The sequence below is a fragment of the Sciurus vulgaris genome (genome assembly GCF_902686455.1).
Source record: "Sciurus vulgaris genome assembly, chromosome: 12".
Classification (NCBI taxonomy): Eukaryota; Metazoa; Chordata; class Mammalia; order Rodentia; family Sciuridae; genus Sciurus; species Sciurus vulgaris.
Window position 1 is genome coordinate 18,857,101 of NC_136473.1, and position 20,877 is coordinate 18,877,977.

Genomic DNA, 20,877 nt, shown 5'->3' on the forward strand with positions numbered 1-20,877 from the left:
CCAGTTATTAGTGGTAATAGATGCTCTGTTTTCTCAGGATTTCAGCCAATCAAGTAAACTGAAATTGTTATTGTTTGTAGTGTAAAGCATAATGATTACAGAGAATTCTCAATCATGTATTCAGGGAAATTAAAAAGCCCCTCTCTTCCTTTCAGTCAGATATCAAGATATATTGACATGACCTAAATACCTTTAGACAGTGACGCCTCTCCTTCTCCACGCCAGCATTGCCTTCATCAGCCCCTCCACTCTCACCAGGGCTCTCGGAACAAGCCTTCCACTGTCTCTCTGCCTCACATTGCCACCCTTTCCCCAAACTGTCCAATATCATTCCACACAGTGACATTCTAATGCATAAATGTAATGATCTCCCTCGCATATTGAGACTTTGTCTCCCCTTGTCCCTAGGCTGGTAAACAGTACATGATCTGTGTCCTACTCCAAAATTTCTATCCAACTCCATCATTCAGCAATTCCACTCTTGCGTGCTACACCCCATGAGTATAGATGTCCTGCAGTTCTTTGAATACCAGATGACATTTCTCACTTCCCTCCCTATCTTAGCACATTTCCCTGTTTTAAATGTGGACCTCTTCTTGACTATCTTCCCTCTCTCCCCCACACAGCAGACAGCCATCCAGTTCTTCCTTTCTGCTATCAGAGTATTTTATTTTCCTCACTCTTTTGAATTCTTTGTCTAATTGTTAGCTTTCTCCACCAGACTAACCTCCTAAAGGACAAAGCCATCTTACTCACTGTAGCACTCCTGGGGTCTTTAGCATAGATAGTCATTTAATAAATGATATGGAATATTGTTCATGATAGCATTTTGTAGGAGGGAAGCTTAATGGGGGACTGAATAGTTCTGTCAAGAATTTTTTAAAACGTTATGAGGGAGAAGGAATAAATTACCTTTGTTGGCTTTAGATGGCAGAAGTAACATTAATGGCAAAGTACAGTAGGTTGTCTCCTGACTCAGCCAGATGAAATGAATGAGAGGGTGTAAAATGGGAGCTCCATCCTGCCTTTATTAAGAATCTGGAGTTAGGCTGCTTGAGTTATAGACCCAGCTTGGTCACTATATTTGGACTCTTTTGGGTCTTAGTTTCTTTGCTCTTTATAAGAGCTCATAAAGTTTTGAGGGTTAAATGAGGTAACTTCTTAGGGTGCTTAGGCTAATGCAGAGTATCAAATAATACTTAATACATGTTCATTGGATTTGAATTTGTCTCCTATTTTTGGATGACTTTAGTAAAACCTAACTCTCACATTAAATATAAATAATGTGTGTATATAAACTGATAGCAGTTTAAAAAATTCAATTGCTGTTTTTCTCTCCAAAGATTTATTCATTGTACTGATGATTCTCCAGATCCTTGTATGGAATATGGGGTAAGAAACTTTTCTTTTTCCTTGATGACATTGATGATCCTAAATGAAGATGTGTTGAAAATTTCTACTTAATCCTAAATGAATGAAATTTTTTGGATTAATTTCTCTAGGAAGTGAGAATCATTGAATTTTTAAATTTATGAAATGTAGGATACATATAAAAGAATGTATTTACTAATAGAATATATATATATATATATATATATATATATATACCAAATATATACACTGTACACAAGCTTATAGAATTTGTACTCCTCACTCACATGAACCTGGTTTTTTTAAACCAGAAATACCAGGAAAGCGAAGTCACCCTTTTATACACTTTTAAAATATTGTTCATTCATCTTGGAAATATATTTGAAGAAAGAATGAAAGAATAGTGAGTAAGACAACTTTATTAGAATTTTTCATGATTTTAAGCACAACAAATGCCAAATTTTATTCCATAGTTTCCTAGCTTTGAAAGTATACACATTCACAGGCACCCTGGAATGGGCCATGTTCTTCAGTGCAGCCAATAACTCATTGAGAGTCATGGGTGAACCTGGAACACACCTTTTTTTTTTAAATGTTGGTTCCATCCCTGGTAGGCTCTCACTTACCATCCCTTCTGGTTCTTCTTGTACCCACATTGTCAAAATAAAGTATTTAATGAAAAATTTGTTGAAGAGAGGATGGTTATCTTGGCTACATAATTGCAAGATGCTTTTATTTGGCTTTATAATACCAATTAGAATTAGTTCAGTGATTTTAGAACTTCACTGTTTACTTCTGAACACTTGTATGTACACATGCTCTCAAAATTTGCCTACTGAAGTGGGATGTAGTTCAGTACTAGAGCACTTGCCTAGCATGTGGGAGACCCTCAGCTCCATTCCTAGCACTACCAAAAAAAAAAAAGTCTACTTACTGTATTGAATATTCTTAGTGTGTTTCTTAATGCACTGTAATTGTGATCTTTACACACTACTAAAGTGTTTTCACTTTATACCATAGTGAGAACATTTTCCCAAGTTATTACATAGTCTTTTATAACATTATGTAATATGTTCATATCTGCTATTTTGCTGAATAAACATTTACTTATAAAGCACTGTTATGTCATATTATTTTGTGCTGGGAACAAAAAATGAGGAATTTTTTTTGTTGTTTTTTAGCCATTCTCTGAGGAATAATCCTTGTTGAGATGTCATCATTTATCTCCAAGATTTATTTACCAGTGATCTGTTCTTTTATTGCTGTTTTAGTCAGCTCTCTCACTGCTGTGACTAAAAGACCTGACCAGCACAATTGTAGAGGAGGAAAAGTTTATTTGAGGGCTCAGGGGTTCAGAGTTCTTAGTCCATAGAAGGCCAGCTCCATTCCTTGGGGCTCAAGGTGAGGCAGAACATCATGACAGAAGAGTGTGGCAGAGGGAAGCAGCATACACGGTGATTAGGAAGCAGAGAGAGATCTCCCCTTGCCAGATACAAATATATATCCCAAAGCCCCTCCCCAATTCCCATCTTCTCTAGCCACACCCTACTACTTCAGCCACCACTGAGTTAATCCCATCAGGGATCAGTTCATTGATTAGGTTAATGTTATAACCCAATCATTTCTTCTCTGAACCTTCTTGTATTGTCTTACACATGAGCTTTCAGGAACACCTCACATCTAAACCATAAAAATTGCTTTTGGGGGACTGTAGTATCATTATAATAATGCATAGGATTTAAAATCTAGTTTTTAAAGCTAGGGAAATGATGTTCTTCCAGCAACAAAAAGAAAAAAGTTGCGAACAGAATCCTATATGTATCACATGCTCTCTCTCTCTATTTTTTTAAATGGCTCTATATGCAATACTTAGGTATTCATAGGATTCTTGTGAAAAGATAGGCAAGAAACTGATAACACTGGTTTCCTCCATAGAGGAAGAAGGACTGGGTGGGAGAGAGAATCACCTTTTAACCTTCTGTTTTAAAAAAATCAACTACAATGTATGTATTACCTGTAAATACATTTTGGTAGGCATTATGCAAATTTCCTCCAAGTTACTATGCTTCACTTGGTTGTTGCTGAATAAAAATTGCTGTTGCCATTTTATACACATGCATACATATGTACCTCAGTATCAACTTTTAATAGATAAGAACTATGCTGTATTTTAGTTCGAGATTCTTCATTTAATTATTAGGGTCTTTTAAATGACATATACAAGGCTATTTAAAGGTTCACATTAATGAAAAATGAAATCAGTTCATTTTAAATTTGAGTCATAATTTTTAAAATTTCCTTTATGAAGATAAACTTATTATCAGATGTTTTTAAATATAAGAAAATATGAGGAAGCTACTACCCAGTTATATTTTCAGTATTAATATTTTGGTTTTTAACTTCCCTTTCTTGAGGGTGTGTGTGTGTGTGAACTCTCTTTGTAAATATTTTGCATAATATGTTAACTTTCTTTAAACTTACGGTATGAGCATTTTCCCAGGTCATTAATTCTCTTATATTGTGGTTTTTAGGGGCTGCTTATCTTACACATTTGCCATTTTACTTGGCAAACATTTCTTATGTACCCGCTATGCAGAAAGATGAGTAAACCTGCTTCCTCACCCTTAGGGATCTTGTCAGTTAATGGAGAAGAGAGATTTGTATCAAATTGTCACAAGACAGCATGATTCGAGCTTAGTGTAGAAGGTTATGCACAAGGGACAGTGGGAAGCACAGTAGTAGGATACTGAGCCCCCATGGGGGTTCAGGGATTGGTGCCTAGAATAATTCAAGTTCTGTCAGGTCTCAAAGGACCCAGAGGTGTGTCCAGGATAAAGGAAGTGGGAATGCCTGTCATTTATTATCAGTTAATGTTGCCAAAGAATATGAATGGTTGTCTCCAAAGACTGAAATAGAAGCATACATTTGTCAACTGTACTGTTTCTAAAGTTGTTGAATTCAATAGTATATGAAAGTGTGTATATACTAAATAATTACAGTAAGACGATACATTTATTACTTGAGCCACTGGTTGAGTGGCTTACTTAAAATAATGAGAAAGTCATGATTCTTTCTGGTAAATCTATTAAAGTTTTTATTAGAGTAAGAATTACCAAATATTGCTTAAGGTAGACAACTTTTCTCTGTTTTTTAGTATTAGGGATGAATTTAAAATTGCTACTTTAATTCTTTACATAATAAGCCTTTTATGACTAAATTCTTTCCTTGATGCTAAATTAAAAAAAAAAAAAAACTATTTTCAGAAGTAAGAATGCATGGCAATGTGAAACTTTAGGATTCACCTATACATATAATGTTTATGCTAAGCAAGCATTGGGCTACCTCCCAGCCCTGAAATTATTTTATTTATTAATATTCCTGGAGGGATGGAGAACATGTGACTTACAGGGCAACTTATAGCACAGTGGTGATAAGATTTGACTTGGTTATCCTTGCTGTTGTGTATTGTGTCAGAACTCTCAGAATGATGTGACAAAGATACATTTTATCCTGAAGAATTTCAGCGCGATTTCCCTTTCTTGTTGGAATGATAGATTATAGCTCTTGCCCTGAATGGACAATGCACCCCGCCCCGCTTTCTTTTAACCATTTTTCATAGCAATTGTTAGAGATAGTCTTGTTAGGAAATTGTTTTAGACTTTCTCGCATAGTTGTGTTACATTTTTTTCCTTTGTGTATAGCTTGTTCTCCGAAAATGGTGTGAATTAATTCCTGGGGCTGAGTTCCGGTGTTTTGTCAAGGAAAACAAGCTTATTGGTGAGTTCTTGTACTTTCGAAAGTATTCTTTAAAAGAAGAAAACCATGTTGCCATAAATGCCAGGATTTCTTTCTATTTATGGCTGAATAGTATTCCATAGTGTACTAATTTGATTATTAGACATTGTATATATGTCTTAAAACATCACACTGTACTTCAAAATATACAGTTATTATGTATCAACTAAAAATAAAATCAAAAGACAAACTTTTGATGGAAGTAAATTTCCAGTAATTACGACAGGGTTATCAATCAGTTTTAATTTCAGATGCCACCTCTACCCAATTGGTACTGACTCTCTGGAATGCTATGCTGGCAAGGATCCTGAGCCCATAATCAGTTTCCACAGAAAAAGGTAGTATTGTTGATTAATCATGTCTGTCTGGATTCCAGAGATGGAAGTGGTGGTTATTATGATTCCCAATTTGACATTGTATAATGTACCTTCTTTCTGTTTGAAACTTTCTCGTATTACTAACAATAAATTGCATAGTATCATTGCAAGTATCAGAAAAAAACTGAGGTTTTGAACTTTTATTATTGGGACACTGTTTATTATTCCAGCAAAGGAAAATATGTGGGAAAACAAGTAAGTTATTCTAAAAGTCACCCATTTTCTTTCCTCTCATGTTATTATTATGTTTGCTATGATTTATTCAAGTTAAATATTGAAAATAATTTGTTCTTAAATTTTTGGTTGTACACATTTCCTGTGAAGTGATATGATCAACCAAGAGAAGTGTAATTTGAATAAAATCAAATCAACCCTATTTGTTGAATATGATGTTGATGCTTATTAACATAACTGAAGGGAGACTTGAGGCATTCAAATTTATCATGTTGTCAGATATTCCTGGAAAAACTACAGAATAAATGTTCTAAAGACAAGATGAAGGAACTGGAAGCCCTTCTTTCAGAGCAGACACCTTTTCCTTGGGACTTAAGCATATTGCAGGAATTTCTTAAGTGTGTTTGGAATCATCAGCAAAGGCACTTTGAAAAAGGGGAATATTTGCTTTTTCATAACTTGAAATACCAGGCTTGTGAAGTCTGAGTAGCATGTATAAACAAGAAAAGTAGACTGTTTCTGTGAAATAAAATACAAATATTGCAGGCATATTTTAAATTTTCACCAAGAAGTGGAAGAGATTACTAATTTCTGGAAACTTTCTTGGAAAAAAAAAATCAAAGCAGTTGACTGTATGTAGGCTTAAAATTGTTACTTTAATTTTTCACTTAGCAAGCATTTTTGAAACTAAGTTTCTCCTATTGTGCTCAAAAAAATATTTCCAGAAGTAAGAACGTATGGCAGTATGGGATTTTAGGATACATCTATTGACAGTTGAATAATGTTTACTGCAGTGTTCATCTGATTGAACCTCTGACCTACTTTGATGATTTTTTCAAAAAATTTTAAATCACATCTTTTTTTTTTTTTTTTTTAAAGAATATTGTATAGTAACAATATAAAATATTTTCTTGTCAGGTATTTCTCAGAGGGACTACACACAATACTATGATCATATTTCCAAACAAAAGGAAGAAATTTGCAGATGCATTCAAGACTTTTTCAAGAAACACATACAGTACAAATTCCTAGATGAAGATTGTGAGTATTTTTTAATTGACCCAATGAAATGAAATAAAGTACATAATGTTATTGAACCTTATCCCACCAAAGTGCATAGTTTAAAAAAATGGATTTGAGGACTGGGGGCACTCTCTCTCCAGTCATTTTAGATGTTCAAATGTTTCTTAGGGTCCATCTACAGAAACCAAATTCTGTGTTTGAATGATCAGAGATAGCACCAATTACAAAGTAAACATTTGTGGGTTGTTTTTTTGGAATTCATAGTACATTGTAAGAGAATTTCCATGCATCTTAAAATTTATATCTGCTACGCTTTACTTTTTTTCCTCCTTGTCAAGACTGGGTTCTGTGGCAGACTTGATTTTCAAAAAAATGAATCATGCCATCAACCTAATTAGATTTTATGCTTTTGTATGATAAATTTTACTCATGTCATTCCTTAAATAAGTGACAGATGCTCCTTTCGTGAGTACTTTTTTTGTTGACAACTTCCCTCATTCCTGTGTGATTAGTTTATATACAGTGGTGATTTAGTTGACTTGATTTTTTTAAGAATATTTTTTAGTTATCAATGGATCTTTTATCTTATTTCTTTAATGTGGTGTAAGTACCAAATCCAGGGCTTTGCAGATGCCAGGCAAGCGTTCTACCACTGAGCCATAACTTCAACCCCAATGTTGTTGTTTTGTTTGAATTTTTAAATATAAGGGATTTCTATAATTGGGGATAGAGAATATTATATAAATACTTATTTATATAATTAAGACATTGCAGAGTACCTTTTTATGTTTGAAGTTTTGAGATTTAGAAGCACTAAATACTCAAGGTCCATTCTGTATTTAGTAATGAAATGCACTTGAGGCTTAGATCATGAAAATACTAATTAATTAATAATTGAGTTTTTTCTCCTTTCCAGTTGTTTTCGATATATACAGAGACAGTAGGGTAAGTACAAACTATATTTGATGTGTTCTAAAATGAGGACTGGTCTTAGAAGCAAGCCAGTACACTGCTTTTATTTTTAAGGGTCCTCTGTTCAAAAAATGCATTCTCAAACCAACTGAGGTGTGTGAAATTCACAATGATCCAGAATTTTCCCTTAGAATATACCTGACATGAGGAGACATAATGTCTTAATAATTATATGCTGCAGGTTTAGGGATTATTAATCAAACATGTAGGAAATGTCCACCCTACCCCTATTTTATTCTTCAGTCAGAGGTGTGGGCCTACTTAAAATAAATAGTTCATTTTGCATACTTAAACAGCCAGGACTTTTTTGTTAGATATTTTCGTAATTATTATTATTTTTTAAAATATTTTTTTGTTGTACATGGACATGATACCTTTTTAAATTTATTTGTATGTGGTGCTGAGGATCAAACCCAGTGCCTCACGAGACATACTAGGCAAGCGTTCTATCACTGAACCACATTCCCAACCCTTGGTAATTATTTTTAATCAACTAAAAGATCCTTAGCATGATTTGAATCACGTTTCTCTTTAAACTAAAAATGAGGTTAAGTTTACATTTTAAGATCTTTTTCCCTTAATCAATTTAATATTTCTTAAATTTAAATTAGTTTCTTAGCTGGTATAAAGAAACATAAAAATTATACATGTTCATAGGGCATTGTGTGATATTTTGGTACCTGTTTACATTATGTAGTATATAAATCAGGGTAAGCATCACATATGGGGAAGTCATGTGGTTCTTGTCTGTCTGTGCTTGGCTTATTTCACTTAACATGAGGATCTTCATTTCCATCCATATTATTACAGATAACAAGCTTTCATATCTTTTTATGGCTGAATAGTATTTCATTGTGTATATGTATCACATTTTCTTTATTTACTCATCAGTTGATGGGCACTTGGGTTGCTTCCATTTCTTGGCTATTGTGAATAGCCCTGCAGTGAACATGGAGTGCTGATGTCTCCCTCAGCATCCTGACTTCATTTCCTTTGGATATGTATCCAGGAGTGGAATACTAGATGGTATATGGTAGTACTAGTTTTAATATTTTGAGAAACCTCCATACTGTTTCCGTAATGGCTGTACTAATCTACAGTGCACACGGTCTCCAAGTCCTTGACAGCACTTGTTGATTTTTGTCCTTTTGATATTTGCCATTCTGACTGGAGTGAGGTGATACTTCATTGTGACTTTAATTTGCATAACTAATGATTAGTGATGTTAAGCATTTTATTTTTTATATTATCTGTTGGCCATTTGTATATCTTCTTTTGAAAGAAGATATGAACTTCTGTGATAAAACAGAAAACAAAAAGCCTGACTTTGTAAAAAATTCCTGCAGCAAAGATTTCTTTGTCCAAGACATGTAATATTTTTAGAGGTTTAGGTCTCTGAACATCATCCTGTTGTTTCTCTTTATTGACTCAACTGTGAAGAATCGCAGGTGTGTTTTCTAATATGTTACCCATATATTGGCAGAGTACCTTTCATTCCCCCTCTGTGCACAAATCAGCCTTCTGGCAGTGATGTGCGTGATACCTTTGAATCACTTTTGGAACAAAAAGTTATGACCCATAGGACATTGTCCCCAAATGACTGTAAACTGTGCAAGCTATTAAGTCAAAAGACATTGCTATATTTTCACCTGTCTGCAGAATGATGACAGTTATTAAGAGTTTGAAAGAGGGCCTATAAAATGAGACTAAGCAAAGAAGAGGAATGTTACTTGGCAGACTTTCAATTGTGTGGAAACAAACTGTAGAAAAGCATGGAAAGCTGGTGTAATGGGATGGACAGAAATGGGACCTAAAAGGCTCTCACCCTGGCTCTGCTTCTGACTTGCAGATATTGGCCATGTCAGACCACTGATGGAGCCAATGCTTACGAGCCTGTAACATGCTAGATGCCATGCTAATAACAGGAAGCTTCAAACAAGATAACCTCTGACCTAGAAGGAGTTCATCTTTTTTTTTTTTTTTTGGTCGGTGCTGGGGATTGAACCCAGGGCCTTGTGCATGCGAGGCAAGCACTCTACCAACTGAGCTATATCCCCAGCCCAGGAGTTCATCTTTAAGTGAGGGCGACAGCCATGTAAACATTGCAGGGAATGACCTGGTGGTGAGCAGTGTCAAAAAAGTTAGTGACTAAACCCATTTATTTCAATGTTCACATAATCTGTCTAAGCTTGTGAAGTGTGTATTTTCTGCCCACATAGTATAGACACTGAAACCGAGGCAGTTGTTTTATATATTGGCAGTTGAAAATGTTGGAATTTGCCAAAGTGTCTTAATATATCCCTGGCAAATGCCCTGGTCTATAAATCAGTAGTGCTGACAGGTAGATACAGATGTTTAACATGGTAAAAGAGTTAAGGAATGTCTTAAAGTGATGTTGGACATACGCATAACTAATTACTGCTGTGATCTTGCAGAACTGAAACTAGTTATATTTTTAAAAGTGAGAAACATGCCAGTATAAACATCCTGACAGTTTCTGTTAAGAGATTCAAACCATATTGTAAAATTCATTTGCATTTACTCAATGGCACTTATATCAGAGTTAGACACTTTCTTGAATATATTATTTTATGACTATTCTTATAGAAATCTACTCTTCTTTTATAATAAGTGATCTCTTACATGAAATATAACTGAAGTATGTTTGAACTTGGCAGCACTTGATAGTGGCTGCTTTCCTCTGACTGGGCAAGTTGACTCAATTCTAACCAGCCTATAAATGTCACATTGGTGGCCCATCCATTCAGTAAGTCTGGAATGAGGCATTGGAATATATATTGTAAGAAGCTTCTTAAGTTATGATAATGTACAGCTAGAATTTAGAATGACTATCTCAGATCTCAGATAGAATGACTATCTATTTCCTATTTCATAGGAAAATTTTCAAGTTCCCTTGTGTATTTGTTTCAATTATAACTATTGTTATTAATTTTTAATTTCATTGCTATGGACCTAATAACTCTGAACTTGAGTCTTGGTATTGTCAAAACTGGCTTTGCAACTTGGTCACTCTTATAATGTTCTATGTGTGACTAAAAAAGAAAGTACAATTTCTAATTCATGAAGTATTCCATAGATGTCTTTAGATTAAGCTTGCCAATAATAATCTTTTATATCTTCCAGAAGAAATGTTTAAGGATTCTACAAAATAATCCACAGTCACGGGGAACGGATGGGCATACAGATGAAACAGTATTGGCCATGAATTGATATGTTGAAACTGAGTGGGAAGAAATGGGGTTTTGTGTGCTATTTGTCTACTTCCCTGTATTTTCACTTTTCCATACGTTTTTGTTACGGTGCTAGGCATTGAACCCAGGGCCTTGTGTGTGCTAGGCAAGCACTTTGCCATTGAGCCGTAGCCCAGCCTGCAGATCTAGTTTCTTTCCTTTAATAATGTGTCCCTCCTCATCCATTGGCTGAAAAGGCTGTTGTTCCTCTTTCATGTGTGAGTGATAGGCGGTAGCTGGGTATAGAATTTTCAGTTGACCAGTTCTGTTTTCTCAGCACACTGAAGATACTATCCCATTGTTCTTTGCCTTGACTTTTCCTTTCTCTGCTTTGCTTTTCTTTGCCTTTCTCTTTACTCTTTATTTCTGTCTGCTGTTTTTGGTAAGCTAAGTCTAGAACTCATTTCCTTTGCCAGTTGTGGAGAATTCTCAGCTCCTGTGTTTTCAGATGTTGCCACTTTTCTCTTCTGTCCTTCTGGAACTCTGCAGGGAGGCATGTTAGAGCTTCTCACTGTATTCTCAGGTCTCTTCTCCTTTTCTGCCTCTTTTTCTGTCCTGTGTTGTATCATTTTCTCGGGTACATCTTCTTTTGCCAGTTCTCTTTGAGCTTTGTCTAATCTGATATGTTTGATTGACTACACATTCAGTTTTAAATTTTATCAGCTATGTTTCTGTGGGTTCTAGTTAATTCTTTTTCAAATTGATTCCTTTTATATTTTCAATCACTTAAAACTGCTGATTTTTGAGGGGTCATACTTTTTTTTTTCTTTTTGCGGTGCTGGGGATCGAACCCAGGGCCTTGTGCTTACAAGGCAAGCACTGTACCGACTGAGCTATCTCCCCAGCCCAAGGGGTCATACTTTTGAGAAATAATTTATATAGACTGAAATTCACCCACTTTACTGTAGAGTTTTTCTTGACAAACATCCAGTTGTGTAACCAGCACAAGTGTGAAGATGCAGAAGTGCTCAGTCACCTCCCTCATGACCCTCCCTGTACCCAGCCCCTATACTATTTTTAAATTTTTAATTGATAATACATTCACATTGTTTAAAAATCAAATCAATATATGGTATACACTTTGCACCTTGCTTTCTTAACATTTTAAAGAAACTGTCTCTTGGAGAGCTTTCCAGTTTTTTTGTTTTTATTTTTTGCAAATCTGAGGATCAAACCCAGGGCCTCATGAGTACTAGGCACATGCTTCACCACTGAGCTGCACTCCCCAGCCCTGCCATTTTCTTCCAGTGTCATAGTATTTCAGTTTTTGAATATACAGCATAGTGTGTTTAACCATTGATTAATTAGGACAACACAGGTTGTTTCTGATCTTTCACGAACTATACTGTGGTGACTAGCCCTATACACCTTATATCATATATGTGCATGTTTATCTACGAGGATAAATTCCATGAAGTGAGATATTGACTCAAAAGGCTAGATGATTTTAATTTTAATAGATACTAGTTTTACCTTTCATAGAAATATTAAACAAAACCCCACCCAGAATTTATGACAGAACCTACCTTTCTTTTTTTTTTTTTTTTTTTTTTTTTTTGGTGCTGGGAATCGAACCTAGGGCCTTGTGCTTACAAGGCAAGCACTCTACCAACTGAGCTATCTCCCCAGCCCCTCCTATGTTTCTTTAGAGCTTGGGAAATCCAACTTTTTAGAGCTTTTTGAGTTGGGTTATTAAAAATGGTATTTCAGTATAATTTTAATTTCTTTTTCTTATTGAATAGGAATGAAGTGTATCTTTTTATAAACTTAAGGATCTTTTGTGAGAATTATCGCTTCATGGTTTTTCCTATTTGTCTTTTTTATTTTCCTAAAACTGTAAGACTTTTCCTTAAACTATTAGGCCTTTGTGATCCTTACAGTTTGTTATTAGTCTTTTGCCATGAATATGATTAAATATGTTGTTCATTTATTTTATGATTTCTGAATTTTAGCCAAAAATTTAAAAAAGAAATTTTTTGTCTAGTTCTTTTATAATTTCTTGTTTTACATTTAAACCTTTGATCTGCTTGAGATTTCTCTGTTTGGTATGCAATATCAATCCAGCTCTGTCTCTTTCTAGATTTTTGCCAAGTTGTCCTAACACCAGTGTCTTTATTGTCCCTCAGGTTGATGATTAATCCCTATTATATTTGCAGATGCTCATCCATGTTGTTTCCTTTTGACTTTACAACTCTTCAGTGAGCTTGTTTTTTCATTGGTGAGCATCCTGAAGATCCTAAAGTTTGAATTTTTCATTTGCTTCTCCTATGATCCCTAAAACCTCACCAGAGAAAGACGTCATTACTTCCTCTTCCCATCATTAGCATTTTTTTCTTACGCTCTCTTTACAGGTCACAGCCCTCTGAGATCACTTCCAGGTCCTTAGTCCCTTCATCATGGCAGTCTCATCGACCTGTGTGCTGCTAACACCTGTGTCCTGGGTTCCTGGGGGGAAAGCTGTCCCAAGAGTGCCAGCAGCTGTTTATATGGTGTTCTTGGCTTCTAGTTCCTGGGGAGTCCCCTTTGTCATAAGCACACCTGTACATTTAAAGGGATAATTTTAACCTGAATTTCATCTAGCTTGGAGCAGAAAGCTTTTAGAGTTACCTTAGCCCCCCACATTTATGGAGCTCACAGGTGTTTTACACTCTTAGCCAAAATAATCTGTTCCCAGAATGGGTTACCCTCCTGTAGCCTTTGCATGTGTTAGTTTTATTGTCCTTGTTGTTTTCCTCCTAAATGATCTGCTTTTCTTTCCATCCTCCCCTCTCTTCCCAGGTCTTCATCACAATTATTCTTTAAATCCCAAGTTGCCTGGGAAAGTGTTTCTAGACAGGCTCTCCTATGCTCCTCTGTGGTCTCACAATACCCTGTTCTTGCTCCTGTCAGAGCAATAACCCCTGTATTGTAACCACTGGATGGTTTTCATGGAGTTTTTTTTAGGCAGGAGGGGCTGATCTAGGCTGAGCTCGTTGAAGGAATAGATCCTGTGTAATATTGATCTTTATAACTCAGTGTCTAGCACAGTGTCTGGTTCACAGAGATTGAATTAGGTCAGTGGTCATTTATTGGTACCAAAGAACACTAGTATGACTGCTCTTATCAGAATTACTGAAATAGAATTATTTTATCAGGATGTCTTGTTCCTCAGATATTGATGAAAAACATGTCACCACTATAAAATCCTAATCCTTATAGTTTTATGCCTGACTACAGCCAGTTTGATCTTATTATTTTGCACTAGAGGATTGGCTTCTGAATTCTAGAGCAAACCCTGCCAGCTAACAGTGGTGGTTTGTTTCTCAGTTTTGTTTTTTGCGGTGTGGCATATGTTAGTTCATAAAGCTCAATTCCTGTACTAACAGATGCAGTAGTGGGGTTTTGTTCCTTTTAATAATTAGGTGGTTTTATTTGTTATAAAAGTCAAATAGAGGAACTGGGGATTGTGGCTTAATGATAGAGCACTTGCCTTGCCTGCACAAGGTTCTGGGTTCTATCCCTTGCACCAAAAAAAAAAAAAAAAAAAAAAAAAAAAATCCAGTAGAGAGGGTTTGGAGGTTAGAAAATATCCATTTTGTTAAAATACTGTACAGTAAAAAGTATATCAGTAATGGTACCCCAAAACAAACTGACATCATGTCAAGATGTTGATTGATAGCTGATATTATTTCACATGTCCAAGAATGTAGAAGTGGGTGTTGAACTGAAGTGAGCAAATAACTCAAGCAGCAAGATAATCTGCAGGATTTCCCCTGGGGATTATATAAAATCAGAACTTTACCCATCTGACATGTGGCAAAAATTTCTTATAGTTTTTCTGTGTCACTCACTAGAGGTTTCTGATATTTGAAGCAAGTGCTAGTAAGCTGTCTCATCTTTCTTATAATTTTGCTTTAATCCGAGTGAGAAACTGAGAGGTAACGCTGGCTCAGCAGTCTCACTCCTTAGGTGTGTCTGATTTTATACACACACATCTAGTCAAGGTGTAACAGCTGCACATTTATAGACAAAAACTAGTTATTATTAGAATGAAAACAGTGCAAATATATGAATGTGCCAGTGAGAAAACCAAGAGTAGCAAGATTAAAAACTTCAAAGACGTGGTTATCCATTCTGCAACCCTTATCTTGGTGGCCCTGGTTTCTTGGCAGGGCCGTACACTTTCCCCCTGTTAGCTCAGAGCTGGCCAGCTTCCACTCACATGCACCTGACGCTGGCCCAGGCAATTCAGCCACTCAGGTGCTCTTTCCCTGAGTCTCTTTTCTACCAGATTGCCTACTATATTCTCAAAATAGGAACCATTTCTTTCAAATGTTCTTGTATTTTTTAATCTCCTTTACATATGCTGTCAAGCTTTGTCACACTTAGAAACAAATACTCTGTTAACTTTTAAAGAAAGCAGTATATCCGTACTTCCTTTAGTATTTTCTTATAAATCCACTCATAGCAGCTGCCCCCACCTTTTAGGTGCTCTGAGAGCCACCACCAGCTCCTGCCTGCCTCCTCACAGTGGCATTAAAGATACCCCAGAAAGCGTTTTATTCATACCATGTATGGAAATTGAACTTTTTTGTGAGATCTGCTTTGGATTTTTTTATTTTAATTATTTAAATACAGCTTCTGGGTTTTTTTTTTTTTTTTTTTTTTTAAGTTGTTGAAGGACCTTTTTTTAAAAAATTCATTTATTTATCTCTGCTGCTGAGAATAGAACCCAATGCCTCACACATGCAAGGCAAGCACTCTACCATGGAGCCACAACCTCAGTCCTCCTGCTTGGATTTTTGACTTAAGATTCTAATGTGACTTGAGGCAGGAGTTGAAAGATAGATCTTCATCAGGCCCTTCCTGAGTCCCTTGTCTTTGCAGTCACAGGCAACCTTTCCTTTAGATCTCTGTTTACTTTATTGAGACAAGTGGCCCTTTCTCTCAGATGGGACCTAGAGGACTTATATCCTTTGAAATAAGTTATAAGATTTGTAAGATTGTCTTTGATAAAATAAAATAAAAAATACCTTTCTAATAAGACAGTATTTTATACTTATTTATCTTTTGTCCGTACTACAGGGGAAGGTGTGGCTAATTGACTTCAATCCATTTGGTGAAGTCACAGATTCACTGCTGTTTACTTGGGAAGAACTGATATCTGGGAAAAACTTAAAAGGTGATTTTAGTGAAGGAGATGCTCAGGAGCAGGTAAGACCTTGTTTTTTAAGATATGAAGACAACCTTTTTAATCCAGTGAATAATAACTCACTTACTCTTTAGACACATGGCATGTCAGTGACTTGGATTTTTGGGAAGTGCAGATTATAGCACAGATTTACCAGTAGTTACTTGTTCATGGAGGTGATCAAAGAAAGGTGTACACTGATCATTCATGTAACTGTTTCTTTTTTGCCATCCTGGGGATCAAATCCAAGGCCTTGTGTCTGCTAAGGCAAGTGCTCACCACTGAACTATACTCGGCCCCTTGTGCATTTAACTTTAGAGAAATAATGATCATCTGATGCATATTTTTCTAGTTCTTTTCTCTTCCTTAGCTCTCTTCTATGCCCACCTGAAGAATCTTGACACATCTGTTCCCTCCGACCTGAGCCCAGCTGCCGAAAGCTGACGGCGCACGCTCGCCCCTGTGCTCCTGCAGAGCAGCGCCTTTCTCACTCATGGCCTCCAGCTTTATGAGTCCCCCTGGTCAGCTTGCTTTTCCGTGGTCCTCGGGGGCTGGTCCGCACCTTCTCTCTGCTCCTCAGGTCTCCCATCTGTCTCTCCTCTCCTTCCTCTGGGCACGTCATTTCACTTTCTTTGTAGGAAAAGAGAACCAACTCAGGAGAATTCACCTGGTTGAATTGTCATCAGACCTACAACTTACCTGTCCCCCTACAAGTCTGAACTTTTTGTCTGCTCAGCTCAGCACCCCCATCTCTTATGCTATTTTTTCAGTTTCTCTCTGCCAACTCTTGTCCTTCAGGATCTAGCCATGGTCAGCTATCTCCCACCTTAAAAAAAAAAAAAAAAAGGAGCTTTCTTCAGACGTGTCTGCTCACCCAGTCTCTCCTTTCTCCCACCTTCACAGCTATATTCTTTAAACAACAATTTCGTATTGCTTTTTTGTGCCTATAAAAGTAACGTATGTTTTTGTTTGTTTGTTTTTGAGACAGAGCCTCACTAAATTGCCAAGTCTGGCGACCTTAAAGAGGTTTATGTGTATGTGTATATGCATGTTATATGCCAGACTATAAACAGTGGTTCTCAGGTGGTAGGATTATAGATGAGTTTATAATTTTCTTTTAAACACACGCATATAGCTGGGCGCAGAGACAGGGGCCTATAATCCTTGGGAAGCTGAGGCAGGAGAATTGCAAGTTTGAAGCAGCCAGTAGTATAATTTAGTATTATCTAGTGAACATTGTATATCTTTTAAAAATATAATTTAAGTGTTATATAATCATTTAAGAAAACAGAATTAGAGGCAGGAATTGGAATCCTGTGTTTGGAGGCCACCATCCTCACCGCTTCAGCGAGTGTTTCCTGGGCTCTTTTTGGTATGAATATGCATATGCACTTTTGCATGGGTGGGAACACACCAGTTGCCCTCACGCTGCCCCAGAACTTGCTCTTCTTAGCCCACTCAGTGGTTGTGAATCTGCACAGCGGGTTCCTTGGATGCTGGTCCCCCTGTCACCTATTGGTGTCCACATTCCTCAGCCCTCTTTCAGTAGCTTCTGCCCTATCAGCAGAACTGCTCCCGGCAGGGGCCTTAGTGGCTTGTTGGGAATTGCCATCCTTCTCTTCCTGAACCATGTGGCAGTACTGAACACAGTGCCCTCTGCCTTGTTCTCACGCTGCTTCTTCCCTGGCTTCTGGACCACATGCTCTCCTCCTCCATCTCTTTCTGCTTTTTTGGTTGCTTCTGCACCTTCACTGGAAAATCTTTTGCCCATCTGTCCAACATTTCCTTTCATCATTACTCTGTCCTGGACCCTCTTTGGCCATTTCTCTAGCTCTGAGTCAGTTCCATATTTGGAATTTTGCCATACTGTTGAAATTGCTTATTGATTTGCCCATGTCTTACATTAGACTCTAAGTTTCTGAGAATAGGGATAGTGTCCCTTCTATTCTCGATGCATCTGCAGGACTTACCACAATGTCAGGTACTATTAATGTTGTCCATTTAAAAATGAAGGAGTTTGGTCAGGCACAGTGGCACATGCCTGTAATTCCAGCAACCCGGTAGGCTGAGACAGGAGAATTGCAAGTTCAAAGCCAGCCTCAGCAACTCAGTAAGGCCCTAAGCAACTTAGCAAGACGCTGTATCAAAATAAAAAATTTTTTGAAGATCTAGGGATGTGGCTTAGTGGTTGAGTCACAGGTGTTATTTTTAAGTGTGAGGGTCACTGTTATTGGATACAGACAATAATTGTGTAAGATTAACTCTGATCCAATTTTTTTTTTCATTTCTTCTGAATGGTAGAGGTTAAGGGTTGACAAAAATGGAAGCAGCAAGTGGTTCCTGGCTCTTCCCAGATTCTCTCCTCTTCCTCGGTCTTTGTCATGTTCAGTCCACAGAGACCTGGTCTTCCCTCTGTTCTGCAGAACCACAAAACCCTACTTTGGGTTGAGGTCTTTGCACTAGTTGTTTCCACTGCCTCCAAAGCCTGCTCTGCTCCCAGACTCACAAGGCTGCTTTTACCACCTTGTCCATTCTCAGCAAGCTCCTTCCTGACCACTCCTCTAAAGTAGACCAATTGTTATCCTCTTAGTACATCACCCTGGTTCTTGGTTTCCATAGCACTTTTTATTATCAATGGTCTTGATAATTTGTTTGCTTTCTCTTATCTGTCTTCCAATCTTGTTTATCAGTTTGTTTCCTATACCTAGAACAAGTCTAGCACATAGTAAATGTTTTAACTGCCAGGTGATTGATCTGTCTGTCTTAAGATATGGCTAGGGCTCCATGGTTCTGATCCCCTCACATTCCCAACTTGTCCTCATCTCCTGGAAACCATTAATCCCCACCTAGGTATATGCCACCAAGAAGCCAAACCCAAGGCCTCCTGTCTCTGAAATATTTTTGGTATGAGACAGCATGTAAATATTATATGCAAGACTCTAAGCAAGTACAGTAAGAAATGCATATGAGGATTTTTTAAGTATGATACTTGATTTTTTACATAGTCGATGAGAGATATACAAATAAGTCCAATGATCTAAGGTAAGTACAAAAGTGACATGAAATTCAAACTTATTTGTCCTCATTATTAATTATTCTCTAAAATAGTACTTCCTAACTGTGCACCTATAGGAAATAATATTTATAAGTATTCTGGTCTATATGAGATTGTTTGAGGCCAGAGATGACTGACTATAGGTCTTGGCCCATGAGGAGTCAAGAGGTCTATAATCTACTGCAGCATACAGAGGGTACACTCTGGTTAGTATTTAGGGAGGGGCCTAGTGCTCCATATACCTTATTTATTATAGTGCTTCAGATACCTTTTTATTTTCTAGTGAATATGTATAATTATTTTAGAATCTTGATGCTTTCTTCTACTTTAGAATCTTATTTTCTTTCTTATCTAGTGGAGAAGATAACACGAAGTTAAAATTTATGTGCTAGCCATTTCTAATTTGGAGAATAGATAATACAGACTTTCCTTTTTAAAATTTTTTCTTCATAAAGGATTCTCCAGCTTTTCGTTGCACAAACAGTGAAGTTACAGTACAGCCGAGCCCCTATCTGAGCTACCGATTGCCCAAGGACTTTGTAGACCTCTCCACTGGGGAAGATGCTCACAAACTAATAGATTTTCTTAAGCTGGTAAAGTATATGTTTTTATTTTGGTTAAGTATATGCATTTATTTTGCTGTTCATCTTTTCACATGGGCTTTAATTTGATGATTATCAATATAAGGATCAGAATTTCTAAATTAGATCATTTTGCAATGAAATATGAGTGAAGGAATGATTTATTAGAATGATAGAAAATGTTTTCATGGTATGCATACTTTCTGAAAAATGTTCATAATACTTCTAACTGTAAAGTATGTATGTTGTCACAGGGCTACAAGATGTGTGTGCTGTGGATACCTAAGGGGGAATATTTGTATTTCCAAGTTTGTTTCTGTGTGGGAGTATGTATACATAGGAAAGAAAAAGAAGAGGACAGTTAACCCAGGAGGGAGAGTGACAAACTAGCTTATTGAATTAGTTAAAGCATATTTTTCTGTGAAAAATTTCAATGACAGTTTTTGTTAAGACCTTTGGAAAATTAGACTTGCTGTCAGAAACAATGATCTTGGCTGAGGAAATATCCCAATCAGAAGAATATGATTTTTCAGTGTATTCTTGGTTTCCTTTGACAGAAAAGAAATCAGCAAGAGGATGACTGAGAGCTAGTTCAAGACCAAGTTAAAGAGGAATCCATGGCTTTTCAGGAGGCTGCTCAAAGGCCACAACTTCCCAGTGACCCTAAAGGGTGGGGCAGGAGTGGGCAATGTGGAAATTGGCAGCTTTTTATATTCATGTATATTCACCTGGAGAGAAATGGAGGAACTTTGCTATTTGTAAAAATAACATAATAAATAAATCTTAAACATAGGTAACCATACTGTTCTGATAATAAAGTAACTTTCTATGAAATTCTTTAGTCTTCTGGCATAGTCTATTTAGATTTATCTGTATTTCTTATGCTGCCTTTTTTTTTTTTTTTTAATGAGATGGGGGTCTCTGTTGTCAGGCTGACCTTGTGATACTCCTGCTTCAACCCTGCTGAGTCTCTGGGATTTTAGGCATGTGCCACTGTGCTGGGCTTGTGCTGCTACTTTCATACCTGTTAAGAAAATGGACACAGTTATGTTTATTATATAGGAATGGATTATTTCTTAATCATTACTTTCCATTTAAAAAATACAAT

The 20,877-nt window shown here is 36.6% G+C and overlaps 1 protein-coding gene across 1 annotated transcript in view; it reads left to right on the top strand.

Moving 5' to 3' along the window:
* The window catches only part of CDC123 (cell division cycle 123), a 58,058-nt gene extending 37,455 nt beyond the window's left edge, over positions 1-20,603 (top strand). Inside the window, exons 7-13 of the mRNA XM_079106244.1 lie at positions 1,344-1,392; positions 5,073-5,148; positions 6,636-6,758; positions 7,657-7,685; positions 16,028-16,156; positions 19,644-19,781; positions 20,327-20,603. Of these exons, the coding sequence (XP_078962370.1) occupies positions 1,344-1,392; positions 5,073-5,148; positions 6,636-6,758; positions 7,657-7,685; positions 16,028-16,156; positions 19,644-19,781; positions 20,327-20,353 (571 nt within the window). The 3' untranslated portion in view covers positions 20,354-20,603. The remainder of the gene's footprint in view (positions 1-1,343; positions 1,393-5,072; positions 5,149-6,635; positions 6,759-7,656; positions 7,686-16,027; positions 16,157-19,643; positions 19,782-20,326) is intronic.
* The last annotated feature ends 274 nt before the right edge of the window (positions 20,604-20,877 follow it).